The sequence below is a fragment of the Eretmochelys imbricata genome, chromosome 10, assembly GCF_965152235.1.
Source record: "Eretmochelys imbricata isolate rEreImb1 chromosome 10, rEreImb1.hap1, whole genome shotgun sequence".
In the NCBI taxonomy this organism is placed as follows: domain Eukaryota; kingdom Metazoa; phylum Chordata; order Testudines; family Cheloniidae; genus Eretmochelys; species Eretmochelys imbricata.
In genome coordinates, this window is record NC_135581.1 from 84,488,917 (window position 1) to 84,507,148 (window position 18,232).

General features: G+C 61.2%; 1 protein-coding gene across 1 annotated transcript in view; it reads right to left on the reverse strand.

Moving 5' to 3' along the window:
• FES (FES proto-oncogene, tyrosine kinase) overlaps window positions 1-13,991 on the reverse strand; it is a 32,874-nt gene extending 18,883 nt beyond the window's left edge. Inside the window, exons 1-8 of the mRNA XM_077827942.1 lie at window positions 13,914-13,991; window positions 11,181-11,460; window positions 7,682-7,855; window positions 5,527-5,623; window positions 3,698-3,881; window positions 2,341-2,478; window positions 1,374-1,493; window positions 1,039-1,161 (exon numbers count right to left, since the gene is read on the reverse strand). Of these exons, the coding sequence (XP_077684068.1) occupies window positions 1,039-1,161; window positions 1,374-1,493; window positions 2,341-2,478; window positions 3,698-3,881; window positions 5,527-5,623; window positions 7,682-7,855; window positions 11,181-11,405 (1,061 nt within the window). The 5' untranslated portion in view covers window positions 11,406-11,460; window positions 13,914-13,991. The remainder of the gene's footprint in view (window positions 1-1,038; window positions 1,162-1,373; window positions 1,494-2,340; window positions 2,479-3,697; window positions 3,882-5,526; window positions 5,624-7,681; window positions 7,856-11,180; window positions 11,461-13,913) is intronic.
• Window positions 13,992-18,232: the final 4,241 nt, after the last annotated feature.

The window sequence follows — 18,232 nt, forward strand, 5'->3', positions numbered from 1 at the left end:
TTGTTGCAACCAAGGTCCTGTAATGGCACCAAATCTTGTATAAAGCGTTATGGTTGGCTGGTTAGGATTATGCGATCTGGGTGCATGTATCAGTTTTTTATTTAAAGTTATAAGTATTGTCCCTGTACTGTCTGTAGCTCAAACTTGTGCTGTGCTTCTGGGTGACACCCCAGACAAGTTGGTGTCAGCTCTGCCTAGCCTGCTGGGTGGCCCATTAAGGACCATCAGCGACACAAGTGACCCATTGAGAGAAGGCAGACACGTCTGGGGACTCAGCCAGGTATGCAGGGACCTGCCTATGGACAGAACTCTGAGGTTTTTCCAGGCCATGGGATGGGCAGCTTGTTTTTGGGACAAAGAAAGCAGAGACCACATGGCAAGAGACTACACAAAGCTGCTGCAGCTCCTCCATGTGGTCTTCAATCCTGCTTCCTACCTCTGGAGGGACTTTGCTACAATTGGAAGCTCTACACAAAGGACTGAAGGACCCACCCCAGCTGGGCATGTTCTCCCGAGACCTGATTTGAACCTGCAGCTTATTCCATCACTGCTACAAGCCTGAACCAAGAACTTTGCCATCACTGTATGTCATTGATTCCATTTAACCAATTCTAGCTCTCATCTCTATCTTTTTCCTTTTATGAATAAACCTTTAGATTTTAGATTCTAAAGGATTGGCAACAGTGTGATTTGTGGGTAAGATCTGATTTGTATATTGACCTGGGTCTGGGGCTTGGTCCTTTGGGATCGAGAGAACCTCTTTTCTTTTACTGGGGTACTGGTTTTCATACCCATTCGTCCCCATAACGAGTGGCACTGGTGGGGATACTGGGAAACTGGAGTGTCTAAGGGAATTGCTTGTGTGACTTGTGGTTAGCCAGTGGGGTAAAACCAAAGTCTTCTCTGTAAGGCTGGTTTGGTTTGCCTTGGTGTGCAAAGGAACCCCAGCCTTGGGCTGTAACTGCCCTGCTTGAAGCAATTTGTCCTGAATTGGGTCCCACCAGAACCAGCATCATTACATCCCTCCCCCCATCTCACCGCTCCCGGGGCCCCACGCTCTGCTCCTCGCCCAGGAGCTCGGCCTGCAGGTCCTGGACACGCTGCCCTCTGCTGCTCATGGTCTGCGTGGCAGTGGCTAGTTCCTCCTCCATGGCCGTCAGGCTGCAAGAGATAGCACCATCTAGTCCGGGGGTCCCCTGCTGGGCCTGACACCCCCCGGGGGTTCGGGAGCCAGCCAGTGGCTGCCCAGGGCCCAGCTGCCGGGTCTGACACCCCCGGGGGTTCGGGAGCCAGCCAGTGGCTGCCCAGGGCCCAGTGCTACAGCCCTCCCAGGGCCCCTCACGTCCCGGTGCCCGCCCCTGCCCTGTACCCACGTGTGCTGAACGCTCTCTATTGTCAGCTCATTCAGCTGCAGCTCGCCGGCCTCCAGGTTCTCACTCTCCTCCAGCAGGCTCTCGTCGAAGGTCACCCTGGGCGGGATCTCGCTCACACACCTAGGGGGACAGTGCTCTGAGCGTGCTTAAAACCAGCCTCCAGCCCTGGCTGCGCACACAGACCTGGGGCAGGAACGGGGAATCCCTGCTGCCTTTCTGTGTCCTGCCCTGCCAGCATCCACCCCCAAGAGGGCAGGACTCTGACAAAGTGGGAATTGTCCGGCATGTTTATGAATCCTGTGTGTGCCTCAGTTTCCCCCACACTTTGCATTGCTGCCCAGTGGGGAAATGTGTTACATTTGCTCTTGCGGGCAGCGCAGGCCATGAGGGGAGGGTGTGGCCAGCTGTTTGGGCCAGGGGCTGGAATCTGCTGAAGTGACTCCACGGCAGTGCAGAATCCCAGAGAGACCAGGATCTAGCAAACCACCCCAGCGGGAGGAGGTGCCCCCGCAGCAGGGAGACCCCAGCTTGAGAACAGGGGCCTGAGCTGGGACAGGCAGGGCACAGTGTGGGCTCTGGGGAAGTGGCTGCTCTCCCCCGGGCACTAAGGAGCCCAGGAGCACCAGAGCCCGATGGGGGGGTCACTGCAGCCTGGCTGGGGCATTGCGCTAACGGTGGCCAGAACGGACAGTGCTTTAACCTTGGCTTCCCTGTGCTGTCCTCAGGCCTTCCAGCGTACCAGGAGCCCTGCAACTCCTGGCTGGATGCCTCGATCCCTGCAGAGCACAAGGCTCCCCAGACTCTGCTCCATGGGGCTCGCAGGGGGAAGCAGGCAGCTGGAGCCCAGGAGGCAGGGAGGCTGCGGGCCCCACCGGAAAGCAAAGCGGGCCCTTGGGAGCGGTTCCTCCAGGCGGCTGTTCAGAAGCGGGGTGTAGCTCCGAGCCTGGGGGGGCGGGAGGAGCCGTACCTGTGCTGCTGGAGGAAGCTGTCGTATTCTGTCGCGGGATCGATCGCCTGGATGGCGCGGGTGATCTCCTGGTGCACGGAGCCCACCTCCTCCTGAACCAGGCTGCTGACCTCGGCGTACTCCTGCAGGATCTCCTTCCTGTGGGGCACAGGTACCATAGCCCGGACCATCCCCCCAGCCACAGCCCCCAGCCAGGCCTGCCACCGACACTGCCGTGAGCCCTCTCCCCTGGTGGCCTGGGCCTATTGGGAGGGCGAGCCCCATGGGGCAGCTGCACACGGGGCCCTGAGCCCGACTCCCCAGGCCAGATCTCACCCCGTTGGCCCCAGAAACATGCCTGCAACTGTGAAGTGGGAGCTCGCGGACTGAGCGTGCTCATGTGCGCTTGGCAGCGGCTGTGCTCTCTGTGCCCTCCACGCTGCCTGCATCCCCCGGCACCGTGGCTGTAGCACTGGGCAGCATCCCTGCCGCACACGTGGGTATGGCAGGGGCTGGGTATGCCGGCGGCAGGGGCTGGGTATGGCAGGGGCTGGGTATGGCAGGGGCTGGGTATGGCAGGGGCTGGGTATGCCGGCGGCAGGGGCTGGGTATGCCGGCGGCAGGGGCTGGGTATGGCAGGGGCTGGGTATGCCGGCGGCAGGGGCTGGGTATGGCAGGGGCTGGGTATGGCAGGGGCTGGGTATGCCGGCGGCAGGGGCTGGGTATGCCGGCGGCAGGGGCTGGGTATGCCGGCGGCAGGGGCTGGGTATGGCAGGGGCTGGGTATGCCGGCGGCAGGGGCTGGGTATGCCAGCGGCAGGGGCTGGGTATGCCGGCGGCAGGGGCTGGGTATGCCAGCGGCAGGGGCTGGGTATGGCAGGGGCTGGGTATGCTGGCGGCAGGGGCTGGGTATGGCAGGGGCTGGTATGCCGGCGGCAGGGGCTGGGTATGGCAGGGGCTGGTATGCCGGCGGCAGGGGCTGGGTATGGCAGGGGCTGGTATGCCGGCGGCAGGGGCTGGGTATGGCAGGGGCTGGGTATGCCAGCGGCAGGGGCTGGGTATGGCAGGGGCTGGTATGCCGGCGGCAGGGGCTGGGTATGGCAGGGGCTGGGTATGCCAGCGGCAGGGGCTGGGTATGGCAGGGGCTGGGTATGCCGGCAGCAGGGGGTGGGAATGCCAGCGGTGGGGGTGGGTATGCTAGTGGCAGCAGCAGGGGCTGGGTATGCCAGCAGTGGGGGTGGGAATGCCAGCAGCAGGGGGTGGGAATGCCAGTGGCAGGGAGCTGGGTATGCTGGTGGCGGGGGTGGGTATGCCAGCGGTGGGGGTGGGTATGCCGGTGGCAGCAGCAGGGGGTGGGAATGCCGGGGCGGGGCTCTTACAGGACAAGCGCCATCTCCTGGTGCAGGCCATGCAGGGAGCGGTGCAGGGCGGGCAGCGCCTGCTGGAAGTGCAGCGTACGGTGCAGCTCGGCAGCCTTGAGGGCCAGCACGTACTGGTTGTGCAGGGCGTAGAGCTTCCACAGGCTCCGCACGTACTTGTCCTTGGCCTTGTCCCGGTCCTTGTCTGGGGGGAGAGCGGCAGCTGGGGAAGTCCTGGGAGAGGCACCCCAGCCCAATTCCCCGCGGTCCCTGCCGGCGGGAAGGGAGCGCTAGCGTTGCCAGGTGTCCGGTTTTTGACTGGAACGCCCAGTGGAAAAGGGACCCTGGCGGTTCTGGCCAGCACCAACGACCGGGCCGTTAAAAGTCCAGTCAGCGGCCCAGCAGGGGCCTGGGGCAATCAGGGACTGGGAGGCTCCACGCGCTGCCTCTGCCCCGAGTACCGGCTCCGCAGCTCTCACTGGCCGGGAACTGTGACCAATGGGCGCTGCAGGGGGAGGTACCTGCGGTGCAAAGGCAGTGCACACCGTGCAGAACCGCCTGGCCGCCCATGCACCTAGAGGGCGCAGGGACCTGGCGGCCACTTCCTCGGAGCCGTGGTAAGTGCTGCCAGGAACTTGCACCCCAACCCCCTGCACCCCAACCCCCCCGGTCCAGCCTGGAATCGCCTCCCGCACCCCAAACCGCTCATCCTTGGCCCCAGCCAGAGCTCTCCCCCCGCCACACCCCAACCCCCTGCCCCAGCCCAGTGAAAGCAAGTGACAGTGGGGGAGAGCGAGCGACCGACGGGGGGGGGTGGGGTGGGGTGTGTGGAGCAAGCACGGGAGGGGCCTCGGAGAAGGGGTGGGGCAGAGGTGTTCAGTTCTGTGTGAATAGAAAGTTGGCAACTCTAGGGAGCGCAGCCCAGGGGACTGGCCAGCGGGGTCACGGACCAGCAGAGCAGGCTGCGTTTGCAAGGTATGAGGAAGTGGGGATTTCCCCTTGCTATGCTGTATGTGAGTCTTACTGTTTTGCATGAATGCTGTGTATGCCTCTGTTTCCCTGTGTATTACACCAATGCCTAGGTGATGGGAATAAGCGTGTGTGACCTTTGTGGGGGTTGCTCCAGCTGCCTGCATGGATGCTGTGGCCGCCCCTTCATCACCTGAGACCCAGGAGGGGGATGCAACCAGGTGACTCTGGCTGGGAAGCAAAACAAAGGCCAGAGGAGGAGCAACTGACAGGGCAGGGGCCAGGCAGCTGGAAGCGAGTCAGTCGGCTGGCTTGGGGCTCAGGGGGCTCCCCTCCCCCCAAGATGGACTTGGCTGAAAGTCACAGATTTCTGTGCTAACGAGCTCTGCCCTACGCTGTGTTCCTGTGGTCTAATAAACCTTCTGTGTTACTGGCTGGCTGAGAGTCCCGTCTGAGTGCAGAGTTGGGGGGCAGGACCCTCTGGCTTCCCCAAGACCCCACCTGGGCAGACTCGCTGTGGGAAGCGCACAGAGGTGCAGAGGATGTTGAATGCTCCAAGGTCAGACCCAGGAAGGTGGAAGCCGTGTGAGCTGTGGGTCCTGCAGACAGGCTGCTCCCAGAGAGGAGACTCCCCCAGAGTCCTGACTGGCTTCGCGGGGAGCAGTTCCAGAGCATCGCCCGGGGACGCCGGGACAGAAGAGCCTTGCTAGCAGCCAGAGCCAGGGAGTGGCAGAGCCGCAGGGAGCTTGGGGGTCAGGCCTGGCCTCAGCCAGAGCAGCCCCATTGCTGGCATCCCGGGCAAGCTTGGTGCTCCCCTCAGTGCCACTCACCCCAGCTCAGGCTGGGAGCAGCGAGGGGCAGGGGTGGGGCAGGGCACCCACCTTTGCTGGCCTCCTGGAACTTGCGCTTGGCCTGGGCACTGTCCCGGGCCAGGCTCCGGTACTGCGACTTCAGCTTCTCCAGCTCCTGCTGGTTTGTCTGTGAATAACACAGAAACGCTTGGTGTGAGGAGCGTAACCCCCTGTGCCCCACAGCAGGGGCTGGGCAGAGCCCCAAGGGAGGTGACTGGGGGACAGGACAGAGACCGGAGGGGTGATTGGGGGGTTGGGCGGAGGCCAGGGCAATGAGGGGGATGGGCAGAGCCGGGGGAGGCTGTGATGGGTGGGCAGAGCCCGATGAAGATCATGGTGGGCGGGCAGAGCGAGGGAAGGCTGGGGGGGCAGAACCGGGGGAGATTGTGGGGGGGTCCGGCAGAGCCTGTGGGAGATAATGGGGGGTGAGCAGAGCCATGGGGGGCGGGCAGAGCCAGGGGGAGGCCGGGGGGACGGGCAGAGTCGGGGGGAGGCCGGGGGGGTGGGCAGAGCCAGGCGGAGGCTGTGGGGGCGGGCAGAGTCGGGGGGAGGCCGGGGGTGCAGAACCGGGGGAGATTGTGGGGGGTGAGCAGAGCCATGGGGGGCGGGCAGAGCCAGGCGGATGCCGGGGGGCGGGCAGAGTCGGGGGGAGGCCGGGGGGGCGGGCAGAGCCAAGGGGAGGCCGGGGGGGCGGGCAGAGCCAGGCGGAGGCTGGGGGGGCGGGCAGAGTCGGGGGAGGCCGGGGGGGCGGGCAGAGTCGGGGTGAGGCGGGGGGGCAGAACCGGGGGAGATTGTGGGGGGGTCTGGCAGAGCCTGTGGGAGATAATGGGGGGCGGGCAGAGCCAGGGGGAGGCCGGGGGGGCGGGCAGAGCCAGGGGGAGACCGGGGGGGCGGGCAGAGTCGGGGGGAGGCGGGGGGGCGGGCAGAGTCGGGGGGAGGCCGGGGGCGGGCAGAACCGGGGGAGATTGTGGGGGGTGAGCAGAGCCATGGGGGGCAGGCAGAGCCAGGGGGAGGCCGGGGGGGCGGGCAGAGCCAGGGGGAGACCGGGGGGGCGGGCAGAGCCAGGCGGAGGCTGGGGGGGCGGGCAGAGTCGAGGGAGGTCGGGGGGGCGGGCAGAGTCAGGGGGTGGCGGGGGGGGCAGAACCGGGGGAGATTGTGGGGGGGTCCGGCAGAGCCTGTGGGAGATAATGGGGGGTGAGCAGAGCCATGGGGGGCGGGCAGAGCCAGGGGGAGGCCGGGGGGGCGGGCAGAGCCAGGGGGAGACCGGGGGGGCGGGCAGAGCCAGGCGGAGGCTGGGGGGGCGGGCAGAGTCGAGGGAGGCTGGGGGGGTGGGCAGAGTCAGGGGGTGGCGGGGGGGGCAGAACCGGGGGAGATTGTGGGGGGGTCCGGCAGAGCCTGTGGGAGATAATGGGGGGTGAGCAGAGCCATGGGGGGCGGGCAGAGCCAGGCGGAGGCTGGGGGGGCGGGCAGAGTCGGGGGGAGGCCGGGGGGGCAGGCAGAGTCAGGGGGTGGCGGGGGGGGCAGAACCGGGGGAGATTGTGGGGGGGTCCGGCAGAGCCTGTGGGAGATAATGGGGGGTGAGCAGAGCCAGGCGGACGCCGGGGGGGCGGGCAGAGCCAGGGGGAGGCCGGGGTGGGCGGGCAGAGTCAGGGGGAGACCGGGGGGGCGGGCAGAGCCAGGCGGAGGCTGGGGGGGCGGGCAGAGTCGGGGGGAGGCCGGGGGGGCAGGCAGAGTCAGGGGGTGGCGGGGGGGGCAGAACCGGGGGAGATTGTGGGGGGGTCCGGCAGAGCCTGTGGGAGATAATGGGGGGTGAGCAGAGCCAGGCGGACGCCGGGGGGGCGGGCAGAGCCAGGGGGAGGCCGGGGTGGGCGGGCAGACCCGGCAGAGTGGTGGCCGGAGCCAGAGGCAGCGCTTGGCCCCGGCAGAGTATCCCAGGCCTGGTTCAGCAGGCAGCCCGGGAATGAGGGCGCCAGGCCGCAGTTGCCCCAGGGAAGAAGGGCCTCTCCCGGGCGAGGAAACACCCGGCCCCATGGCAGAGAGGGCCTCACGCCTGCCGCTCCACGCTGCCCACAGCTCCCGCGAGGCTGGCTGGGCAGGGGCCCCGCTGGGTACGGCGCCCTGGAGCAGTCCCAGGGGTTGGGGGTCGCTGGGGGCCCTGCTGGTGCGGGCACGGGGCCCTTCCTACCCTGACATAGTCCTGGCTCAGCTGCTGCCACTGCTCGCTGTAGGCCTTGCGGAGCCGCTGCTTGTCGCGGATCAGCAGGCTCAGCTTGCTCAGGGGCCCGGCGGCCAGGTCCTCTGCATGGCGCCGCAGGATCTGGCTCAGCACCTCCGTCTGGTTCGCCAGCACCCACCAGGACTGCCAGGAGAGGGGAGAGCTCAGCGGGGCCGGGAGCACGGCGGGAGCTTGCGGGGGCTGAGAGTGTGCGGGGGAGGCAGTAGCATGGAGGCAGAGGAGCTCGTGTGGCTGAGTGTGGGGGAGCCTAGGGGAGGGCAATGGGGAAGCCGAGGGGTATTTTCTGGGGAGCCTGAGCAGACTCCAGGGGCCCAGCTGGGCTCTGGGGGTGACTGAGATCTCTGACCCAGGCCCTCTTGGAGCCAGCTGGCAGAGGGCCCAGAGGTGCCATGGGGTTACAGTGAGCCCCTGGGGCAGAGGTACATACGGGGCACCCCAGAGTGTCCCATGAGGTCTCTACTGAACGCCTGGCTCATGCTGGCCGCCCTCCGTGCAAAATTGCAGTGCATCCACCACACAGGAGCTCCCGAGCTCCCCAGATAGCGATGTGCTCTGGGCCTGGGGCCGAGCTGTCGGTCCATCTGTGTCTGTCTGTCGGTCTGTGTACATGTGTCCTGAGCCCTTCAGGGGCCCCGGGGATGTCCACTGAGTCTGAGCACAGGGCTAATCCAGTGAGGGTAAAGTCTCCGGGGGAGACCTAAGGTCCATCCAGCCCAGTGTCCTGTCTGCCGACGGTGGCCAGGGCCAGGTGCCCCAGAGGCAGTGAACCAAACAGGTAATGATCAAGTGATCTCTCTCCTGCCATCCATCTCCACCCTCTGGCAAACAGAGGCTAGGGACACCATTCCTCACCCATCCTGGCTAATAGCCATTAGTGGACTTAACCTCCATGAATTTATCCAGTTCTCTTTTAAACCCTGTTATAGTCAATGGCTGGAGTGTGGGCTTTGAAACGGCGGGGCTCCAACCCTGCTCTCCGACCCAAGCCCAAACCCGACACTGCCAGTCGTAGCCCACAGCCCACGAGCCTGTCAGCTGGCCTGGCTCTGAGACTTGTCCCCCGGGGGTGGGCCCTGCAGGGAGATGCTTGTAGGGCTGGGGGCTGGTGCTAGGCTGGAAAGCGAGAGTGGGGCCCACGGCAACTTGTGTTGTTGGGCTGGAGCTAGAGCAGGGGGTCGGGAGCTGAAGGCAGGTGGGAACGAGGTGCCCACAGCCCTGGGTACCGGCGGGAAGAGTCCCAGCCGTGCTACAGGTACCCGCTGTGCTGCCCTCCCTCGCTGCGCCCAAGGGCACTTTGAGGGATGGCTCCGGGGCTCCTCGCACTCAGCAGCACCTCTGCGGGGCCCAGCCTGGTCCGGCCCAGAGAAGTAAAGCCCGGGGGGCTTTCACCTGCCTTTGCACCTCCTGCGTCTGCCCCATAGCATCAGCTAGAGCAGCCTCAGAGCTGCAGCCAGCACCTTCCCCACCGGGGCAAGGGGCAGCCCGAACTGAGCACGGGGTGGGGCCCAGGGTCCTGTGATGGCCCCACAGTGCTCAGGGCCCTGGGTGTGCTGTCTGATGGGAATGGGCTGCCTTCCGGCCCCTTACACAGCAGGGGCCCCTCTCTGCTGACAGCCGTCCCAGGAACAGGGAGCGCAAAGGGGTTTGGACTTTGTCCTCACCCATAACTATGTCACATTTGGGGACAATGTATACCTTCAAGTCAGCGGCACTGCTATGGGTCCCCGCATGGCCCCACAGTAAGCCAACATATTTATGGCTGACTTAGAACAACGCTTCCTCAGCTCTCGTCCCCTAATGCCCCTACTCTATACTTGTGCTACATTGATGACATCTTCATCATCTGGACCCATGGAAAAGAAGCCCTTGAGGAATTCCACCATGATTTCAACAATTTCCACCCCACCATCAACCTCAACCTGGACCAGTCCACACAAGAGATCCACTTCCTGGACACTACGGTGCTAATAAGCGATGGCCACATAAACACCACTGAATACCGGAAACCTACTGACCACTATTCCTACCTACATGCCTCCAGCTTTCACCCTGACCACACCACACGATCCATCGTCTACAGTCAAGCTCTACGATACAAACGCATTTGCTCCACCCCTCAGACAGAGACAAAGAGCTACAAGATCTCTATCAAGCATTCTTACAACTACAATACCCACCTGCTGAAGTGAAGAAACAGATTGACAGAGCCAGAAGAGTACTCAGAAGTCACCTACTACAGGACAGGCCCAACAAAGAAAGTAACAGAACGCCACTAGCCATCACCTTCAGCCTCCAACTAAAACCTCTCCAGTGCATCATCAAGGATCTACAACCTATCCTGAAGGACGACCCATCACTTTCACAGATCATGGGAGACAGGCCAGTCCTTGCCTACAGACAGCCCCCCAGCCTGAAGCAAATACTCACCAGCAACCACATACCACACAACAGAACCACTAACCCAGGAACCTATCCTCGCAACAAAGCCTGTTGCCAACTGTGCCCACATATCTATTCAGGGGACACCATCACAGGGCTTAATCACATCAGCCACACTATCAGAGGCTCGTTCACCTGCACATCCACCAATGTGATATATGCCATCGTGTGCCAGCAATGCCCCTCTGCCATGTACATTGGCCAAACTGGACAGTCTCTGCGTAAAAGAATAAATGGACACAAATCAGACGTCAAGAATTATAACATTCAAAAACCAGTCGGAGAACTCTTCACTCACTCTGGTCACTCGATTACAGACCTAAAACTCACAAAATTACAACAAAAAACTACAAAAACAGACTCCAAGGAGAAACTGATTAATTGGAATTAATTTGCAAACTGGACACCATTAACTTAGGCTTGAATAAAGACTGGGAGTGGAAGGGTCATTATACAAAGTAAAACTATTTCCCCATGTTTATTTCCCCGCCCTACTGTTCCTCACACATTCTTGTCAACTGCTGGAAATGGCCCACCTTGATTAGCACTACAAAAGGTTTTTTTTCTCTCCTGCTGGTAATAGCTCACCTTACCTGATCACTCTCCTTACAATCTGTATGGTAACACCCATTGTTTTATGTTCTCTGTGTATATAAATCTCCCCACTGTATTTTCCACTGAATGCATCCAATGAAGTGAGCTGTAGCCCATGAAAGCTTATGCTCAAATAAATGGGTTAGTCTCTAAGGTGCCACAAGTCCTCCTGTTCTTTTTGCGGATACAGGCTAACACGGCTGCTCCTCTGAAAGGGGTTTCTGTTGCATCCCCATATGCCCTCTTCTCGGAGTCTTTGGAGCCAGCATGAGCCACAGCCTGCAGTGTGCCCACTCCGCCAGCCCCTCCTTTGCCTCCCCCAGCTTGGCTCTCCAGGCCGTGCCCAGGGGTCGGGGCCGGATGGCTGCAGGGTCTCTGCCTACAGAGCTGACCCAGCCTGGGGCAGGCATCCTACCTCACTGATCTGGCTTCTGTAGTCTCCTGGCAGGGGCTGCCCGAAGCCCTCCTGCTTCTCCAGCTGGCAGAATGTGTTGTGCAGCAGGGCCGCGTACTCCCTGTCGCTCTTGGCTCGCTGCACCATCCACTTCTTCATCAGCTCCAGGAGGCGCAGCTCAGAGTCCTGCAGCCGCAGCAGGGCGCTGTGTGCCTGGGGGCTGCACAGCTCCATCCCCAAGCCCATGGCACGAGCTGCAGAGAGCCGGCTCCTCTCCCCCGCACAGCAGGCAGGGGCGATGCTGTTGGAGGCCATGAGTAGAACAGTCACCCGAGAATGCCCCTTCCCCTGGTGCCGGGTGTGAACCGTATACCAGCCCCCAAGCCACCACCCTGTGCCCCATCCCCAAGCCTGCTGCAGCTTCCCCGGCTCATTTGCCTGTGGTCAGGTCCCCTTTGCATTTTCCAGGCTCGCCTCTCCCGCATTGTTTTTTGGGAGGGTCTGAATAGTTCCACAAATTCCCCAGTGGACTGCTGCCCCGACACCTAGCCGTGCAGCCCTGGGGGCAGGGGTTTTGGGGCACTGCCCCCATCGGGGGGATCTGGCCATGGGGTTTGTGGCTCAGTGACCACCCTGGGCCATGGGTTCTGGGGGGACTTGACTGGCTGGACAATAGTGACACTTTGACACAGCCCCACAAAATCTGATTTGCAAAATGGATTCAAATCATGGGGGAAGGTGTTAGTCTCATGCGTGAGCAGCCTGGGCTGGGAGCCACTCTCAGGCAGGGCTGCTCCGAGGTCACAGAGGGAGGAAGTGGTGGGTCAGAAATAGACTCTGGTTTAGCTGCTACTTGCTGAGCCCCAGAGTGAGCGAGCAAGGGAGCCCCACGCAGTGCGTGGGGGGATGCTCCCTTCCCGCAAGCCACTAGAGTCTGGGGCGAGGGGGCTCCAGCCCGAGCGTATGGACTCACTGGAGTGGGAGGCACCCAGCCTGGCCTCAGAGGGGGGCAAACGGCGGCAGTCCTTGGCTCTCCAGGGAATACTGCAGGGCCGGGCTGAGCCCCACAGCCCCGGGGCAGGATGAGCTGGGCAGAGCAGAGGGGCAGGGTGTGCTGTGCCCCAGCAAGTTTGCAGATGACACTAAGCTTGGGGGAGAGGTGGAGAGGTGGAGGGTAGGGATAGGGTCCAGAGTGACCTAGACAAATTGGAGGATTGGGCCAAAAGAAATCTGATGGGGTTCAACAAGGACAAGTGCAGAGTCCTGCACTTAGGAAGGAAGAATCCCATGCACCGCTACAGACTAGGAACCGAATGGCTCAGCAGCACTTCTGCAGAAAAGGACCTGGGGGTTACAGTAAATGAGAAGCTGGATATGAGTCAACAGCTTGCCCTTGTTGCCAAGAAGGCCAACGGCATACTGGGCTGTATTAGTAGGAGCATAGCCAGCAGATCGAGGGAAGTGATTATTCCCCTCTATTCGGCACTGGTGAGGCCACACCTGGAGTATTGTGTCCAGTTTTGGGCCCCCCCATCTACAGAAAGGATGTGGACAAATTGGAGAGAGTCCAGCGGAGGGCAACGGAAATGATCAGGGGGCTGGGGCACATGACTTATGAGGGGGGCTGAGGGAACTGGGCTTGTTTAGTCTGCAGAAGAGAAGAGTGCGGGGGGATTTGATAACAGCCTTCAGCTACCTGAAGGGGGGTTCCAGAGAGGATGGAGCTAGGCTGTTCTCAGTGGTGGCAGATGACAGAACAAGGAGCAATGGTCTCAAGTTGCAGTGGGGGAGGTCTAGGTTGGATATTGGGAAACACTATTTCAGGAGGAGGGTGGTGAAACACTGGAATGGGTTCCCTAGCGAGGTGGTGGAATCTCCATCCTTTGACATTTTTAAGGTCAGGCTTGACAAAGCCCTGTCTGGGATGATTTAGTTGGGATTGGTCCTGCTCTGGGCAGGGGGTTGGACTAGATGGCCTCCAGAGGTCCCTTCCAACCCTGATCTTCTATGATTCTTGACGGCTGTAGTAAGGGCTGGGAGCCCAGGGGGCCCAAGGTGGCCGAAGTTCCTGGGGGCAAGACCTGGCCCCAGGAGGCTGAGAGGGGAGAGCAGCTCACCAGCGAGTAACAGGCAAGCAGAGACGCAGCCTAAGGGATGAGGATGTGGGCGGGCAGCACCTGCCAGGGGAGTACCACTGGTACCCCAGCCCCCCGGGGACAGCCTGATGCCCAGCCCAGCCCAGTCAGATGGTGCTGCATGGACATTCGCCATTGGGTCAGGGGACAGCCCCTCTGAATGGCTCTGAGGGGCCCTGTCTACAAGGCACCGTGGGGCAGTGAGCCCCCTGTTCTGCCCTGGCATCACTGCCCCAGGCACCTGCTGGCAAAGGGCCCTGAGGACCTGTTCCCCGAGGAGAGGGGCTGCAGCTGCCATGGCCATGGGGGAGGGGAGACCAGAGGCTCCTGCAGAGCCGTGGCGGGCAGGACCCGGGCTGGGGTGCAGAACGAGGCAGAAAGGGAGACTCAGTCTGACCCTCTACAACTGGAGTCGGCTGGGAGGGAGTTGTGTCCCCAGCACTGACCTCTCTGGACTCAGTGCTCAGGAGGGGCCGGGGGCCAGAGCTCCCAGCATTGAGCCCTTCTCCTGGGGGCAGGCGGTGACAGGAGGGGCTGGGTGCTACGTGCCCTGTGGCTGAGCCCTTAGCCCAGGACAAGGCTGTAAGAAAGGGCACCCCCCACCCCGGCGCTGACTCACGTGTCTGCAGCCCTAGCTCCCGGGAAGCAGGGGAGTCCTGTGAATCCCTCGTGGTACTGGGCTCCCCGACCCCACGCAGGCAGCTCTGTCACTAGCCTGGATACTGCACAACCCCAGCTGAGAAAGAAGAACAGGAAACGCTACACTGACCAGCAAACCATTGCAAGACTTCCCGCACTTCCTGCTCCCCTCCCACCCCACCAGCGCCAGGCTGTGCGGTCAGCCCCCTGCAGAGAATAACGGGGTCGGGGGGGGGGGTGTGAAGCACCCTGGGACTCACCAAGACCTGCCAATGCCCCACCTGCTCTGGGAGAATGGCACTGACCCACCTGCCCTGTCACTGAGGGGAATCTGGGGGAAGCCACGCTGAGCCGAAGGAAGAGACAGGAGTTCCTTGGTGCTCCAGGAAATACTGCTGGGCCCTGGGAACAGCAGGGGGGCAGGGTGCACTGTGCCCCAATGCCCCGCTTCTTCAGCCCCAAGCCTACATGCCACCCCCAAGCACTGCTCCGGCCCCCATCCCAACCCCCAGACAACGGGACAGCTGCACTCCCTGCTGGGAGCTGGACAAGTCCCATGGGCCAGGGCAGTGCAGGTCCCTGCAGGCTAGTCCCTGGGCTGGGCCAGTCCAGGGTTACATAGCACAGCCCTCCTGGGACCCTCCCAGCCCATGCCTGGCCAACCTCAGCCCTTTTCTGTTACCCCTCGCCCCACTGGCCCCTCTTCAGTCAGCTGGCCTCACACCGGCTCCAATGCGCCCATCTCTGCGACCGCGGAGCCTGCAGCTGGGGGCAGGATCCTGGGGGCAGGATGCTGAGGGCCCGGAGTCCAGGGTGGGATCCTGGGGGCGGGACGTCGAGGGCCCGGAGCCCAGGGTGGGATCCTGGGGGTGGGACGTTGAGGGCTCGGAGCCCAAGATGGGATTCTGGGGGTGGGACGCCGATGGTCCGGAGCCCAGGGTGGGATCCAGGGGGCGGGACGTCACGGGCTCGGAGCCCAGGGTGGGATCCTGGGGGCGGGACGCCGAGGGCCCGGAGCCCAGGGTGGGAAAAAGCTCGCTGGGCTCGGCTCAGTTCAGTGTGCGAGCACAGAAGGGCCGGGGGCTGGGCTGAAAGGAGGGTTTCCTGTGGCCAGGCTCTGGGGCTGCTGCAGAACTTACCCCACGCAGGAATTAGCCATCTCTGGCTCAAGGCCCAGACATGCTGTTTGGAGCCAGCCATCAGTCTGAGCTGTCAGGGCCTGGCTACGGGCTGGAAAGCGAGGGGCAGAAGCCCCACCTGACCTGGCAGAGACCCTGCATAGACATGAGCTCCTGGCGCATTCGGCTTCCCCGCTACCCTCCAAGACAGGCTGTCAGCGGGCCAGGTTGGAGCTGCTCAGCTGGCCGCAGCCCTGCAGAGCCAGAAGGGGGAAGGAGGCCAAAGACTGTGCATGAGGCTCTGGAACTTCTTGATGCTGCACTGAATCTCTCTCTGCGCAGGGCACCTGGAGAGGAAGCAGCTGCTAGCGAGGAGGATGGAAGCTGAATAATGCTAGGGAACGCGGGAGCCAGCACTGAACCACCTCCGTGGAGACTGGGCCCTCTGGAAGCCGAGTCTGGCTCACCGAGAGAGCGGATGAGCTACTAATGGCGTTAGATTTCACGATGGCTACTAACCAGAACCAGTGCCAGCAAAAGCGTCTGACCAGTTCAGTCTGTGGAGTTTCCGTGTCAGGATGTGGCCCAGAGGAGACAAACAGTTGTAGGCAATTGATTGACAGCGACTGAGCTGCCCTGTGTTGAGACCAAGGTCTCAGAGGAATCTGAAGTAGAAACAACCAAGAGACGACCGAGGAGGATGGCGGGGTATGACAGAGGTTTATGAAATCAGGACTGGTGTGGAGAAAGTGAATAAGGAAGACACATAACACAAGAACTAGGGGTCACCAATGAAATTAACAGGCAGCAGGTTTAAAACAAACAAAAGGCAGTATTTCTTCACACAACGCACAGTCAACCTGTGGAACTCCTTGCCAGAGGATGCTGTGAAGGCCACGAGTATAACAACATTCAACAAAGAATTTGATACGTTCCTGGAGGACAGGTCTATCAATGGCTATTAGCCAAGATGGTCATGGCTGCAACCCCTTGCTCTGGATAGGGATGGATCACTTGAAATTGTCCTGTTCTGTTCATTCCTTCTGAGGCATCTGGTACCAGCCACCGCCAGCAGACAGGGTACTGGCTACATGGCCTATTGCTCTGACCCAGGCTGGCTGTTCTTAGCTCTGGCTCCCTGTTCATTTCCTGAATGTTTCTGACAAGTGGCAAGTAGTAAGAAGGGGCCCCCAGGCTTGTACAGAGTGGAGGAGAGGTTACTGGCCTTACGGGAACTCGAGTTCCTCAAGCCAGTTTGTCCGGGGGAGCTCCAGCGTAGGAAGTGTGCACAGCGGGGCACTCTCATTCAGAGACGGCAGTGTTGGGCCTGTGCAGAGCCGTGACCTGCACTTTGAACAAGGGCAGAGCAAGAGACACAAGCCTGCCTCCACCCAGCTCCTTTTCACCCTTAAAGCCAGAATCTCTGCAGTGGAGGAGAAAGTGGGTGGGAGGTGGGGCAACCCGAGGGACAACCCATCTCAAAGAACTCCAGTTAGTGTCAGGGAAGTAACCTCTCTTCTTCGAGCATCTGTCCCTTGGGTGTGTCATGGATGCCCAGCTCTGGGGCGCTAGAGTAGCCCCTGGGGGGCCCCTTCAGTGTGTCAGCTCCCTTAGGGTCACGCTCTCACTGGGGTCAGCCCCTTGGTTTCACCACCTCCTGGGACCAACTCTTGGAGCCTTCAGCCCCCCCCGCTTCATGCTTTGAGCTCCCCTCAGTGAATCCACCTGAGAGAGAGAGACTTGCACACCCGAAAGGAGCATGTTCCCCAACTTCCTTCAACTGGAGTGACTCAGCAGCAGTGTAAAAGCAGAAGGGTTTATTAGAAGTCTGGAACCCAGCGTAGAACATCCTTAGGGTATGTCTACACTACGGAATAAGGTTGAATTTATAGAAGTCGGTTTTTTAGAAATCGGTTTTATATATTCGAGTGTGTGTGACCCCACAGAAAATGCTCCAAGTGCATTAAGTGCAGTAACTCAGTGGAGCGCTTCCACAGTACCGAGGCTAGAGTCGACTTCCGGAGCGTTGCACTGTGGGTGGCTATCCCACCGTTCCCGCAGTCTCCGCTGCCCATTGGAATTCTGGGTTGAGATCCCAATGCCTGATGGGGCTAAAACATTGTCGCGGGTGGTTCTGGGTCCATATCGTCAGGCCCCCGTTCCCTCCCTCCCTCCGTGAAAGCAAGGGCAGACAATCGTTTCGCGCCTTTTTTCCTGAGTTACCTGTGCAGATGCCATACCACGGCAAGCATGGAGCCCGCTCAGGTAACCGTCACCGTATGTCTGCTGGGTGCTGGCTGACGTGGTACGGCTTTGCTACACAGTAGCAGCAACCCCTTGCCTTGTGGCAGCAGACGGTACAGTACGACTGGTAGCCGTCATCGTCATGTCCGAGGTGCTCCTGGCCATGTCGGCTGGGAGCGCCTGGGCAGACATGGGCGCAGGGACTAAATTTGGAGTGACTTGACCAGGTCATTCTCTTTAGTCCTGCAGTCAGTCCTATTGAACCGTCTTATGGTGAGCGGGCAGGCGATACGGACTGCTAGCAGTCGTACTGTACCATCTTCTGCCAGGCAGGCAAGAGATGAGGATTGCTAGTAGTCGTATTGTACCATCTTCTGCCAGGCAGGCAAGAGATGAGGATGGCTAGCAGTCGTACTGTACCATCTTCTGCCGAGCAGCCATGAGATGTGGATGGCATGCAGTCCTTCTGCACCGTCTGCTGCCAGCCAAAGATGTAAAAGATAGATGGAGTGGGTCAAAACAAGAAATAGACCAGATTTGTTTTGTACTCATTTGCTTCCCCCCCCTCCCCGTCTAGGGGACTCATTCTTCTAGGTCACACTGCAGTCACTCACAGAGAAGGTGCAGCGAGTTAAATCTAGCCATGTATCAATCAGAGGCCAGGCTAACCTTCTTGTTCCAATAAGAACGATAACTTAGGTGCACCATTTCTTATTGGAACCCTCCGTGAAGTCCTGCCTGAAATACTCCTTGATGTAAAGACACCCCCTTTGTTGATTTTAGCTCCCTGAAGCCAACCCTGTAAGCCGTGTCCTCAGTCGCCCCTCCCTCCGTCAGAGCAACGGCAGACAATCGTTCCGCGCCTTTTTTCTGTGCAGACACCATACCAAGGAAAGCATGGAGGCCGCTCAGCTCACTTTGGCAATTAGGAGCACAT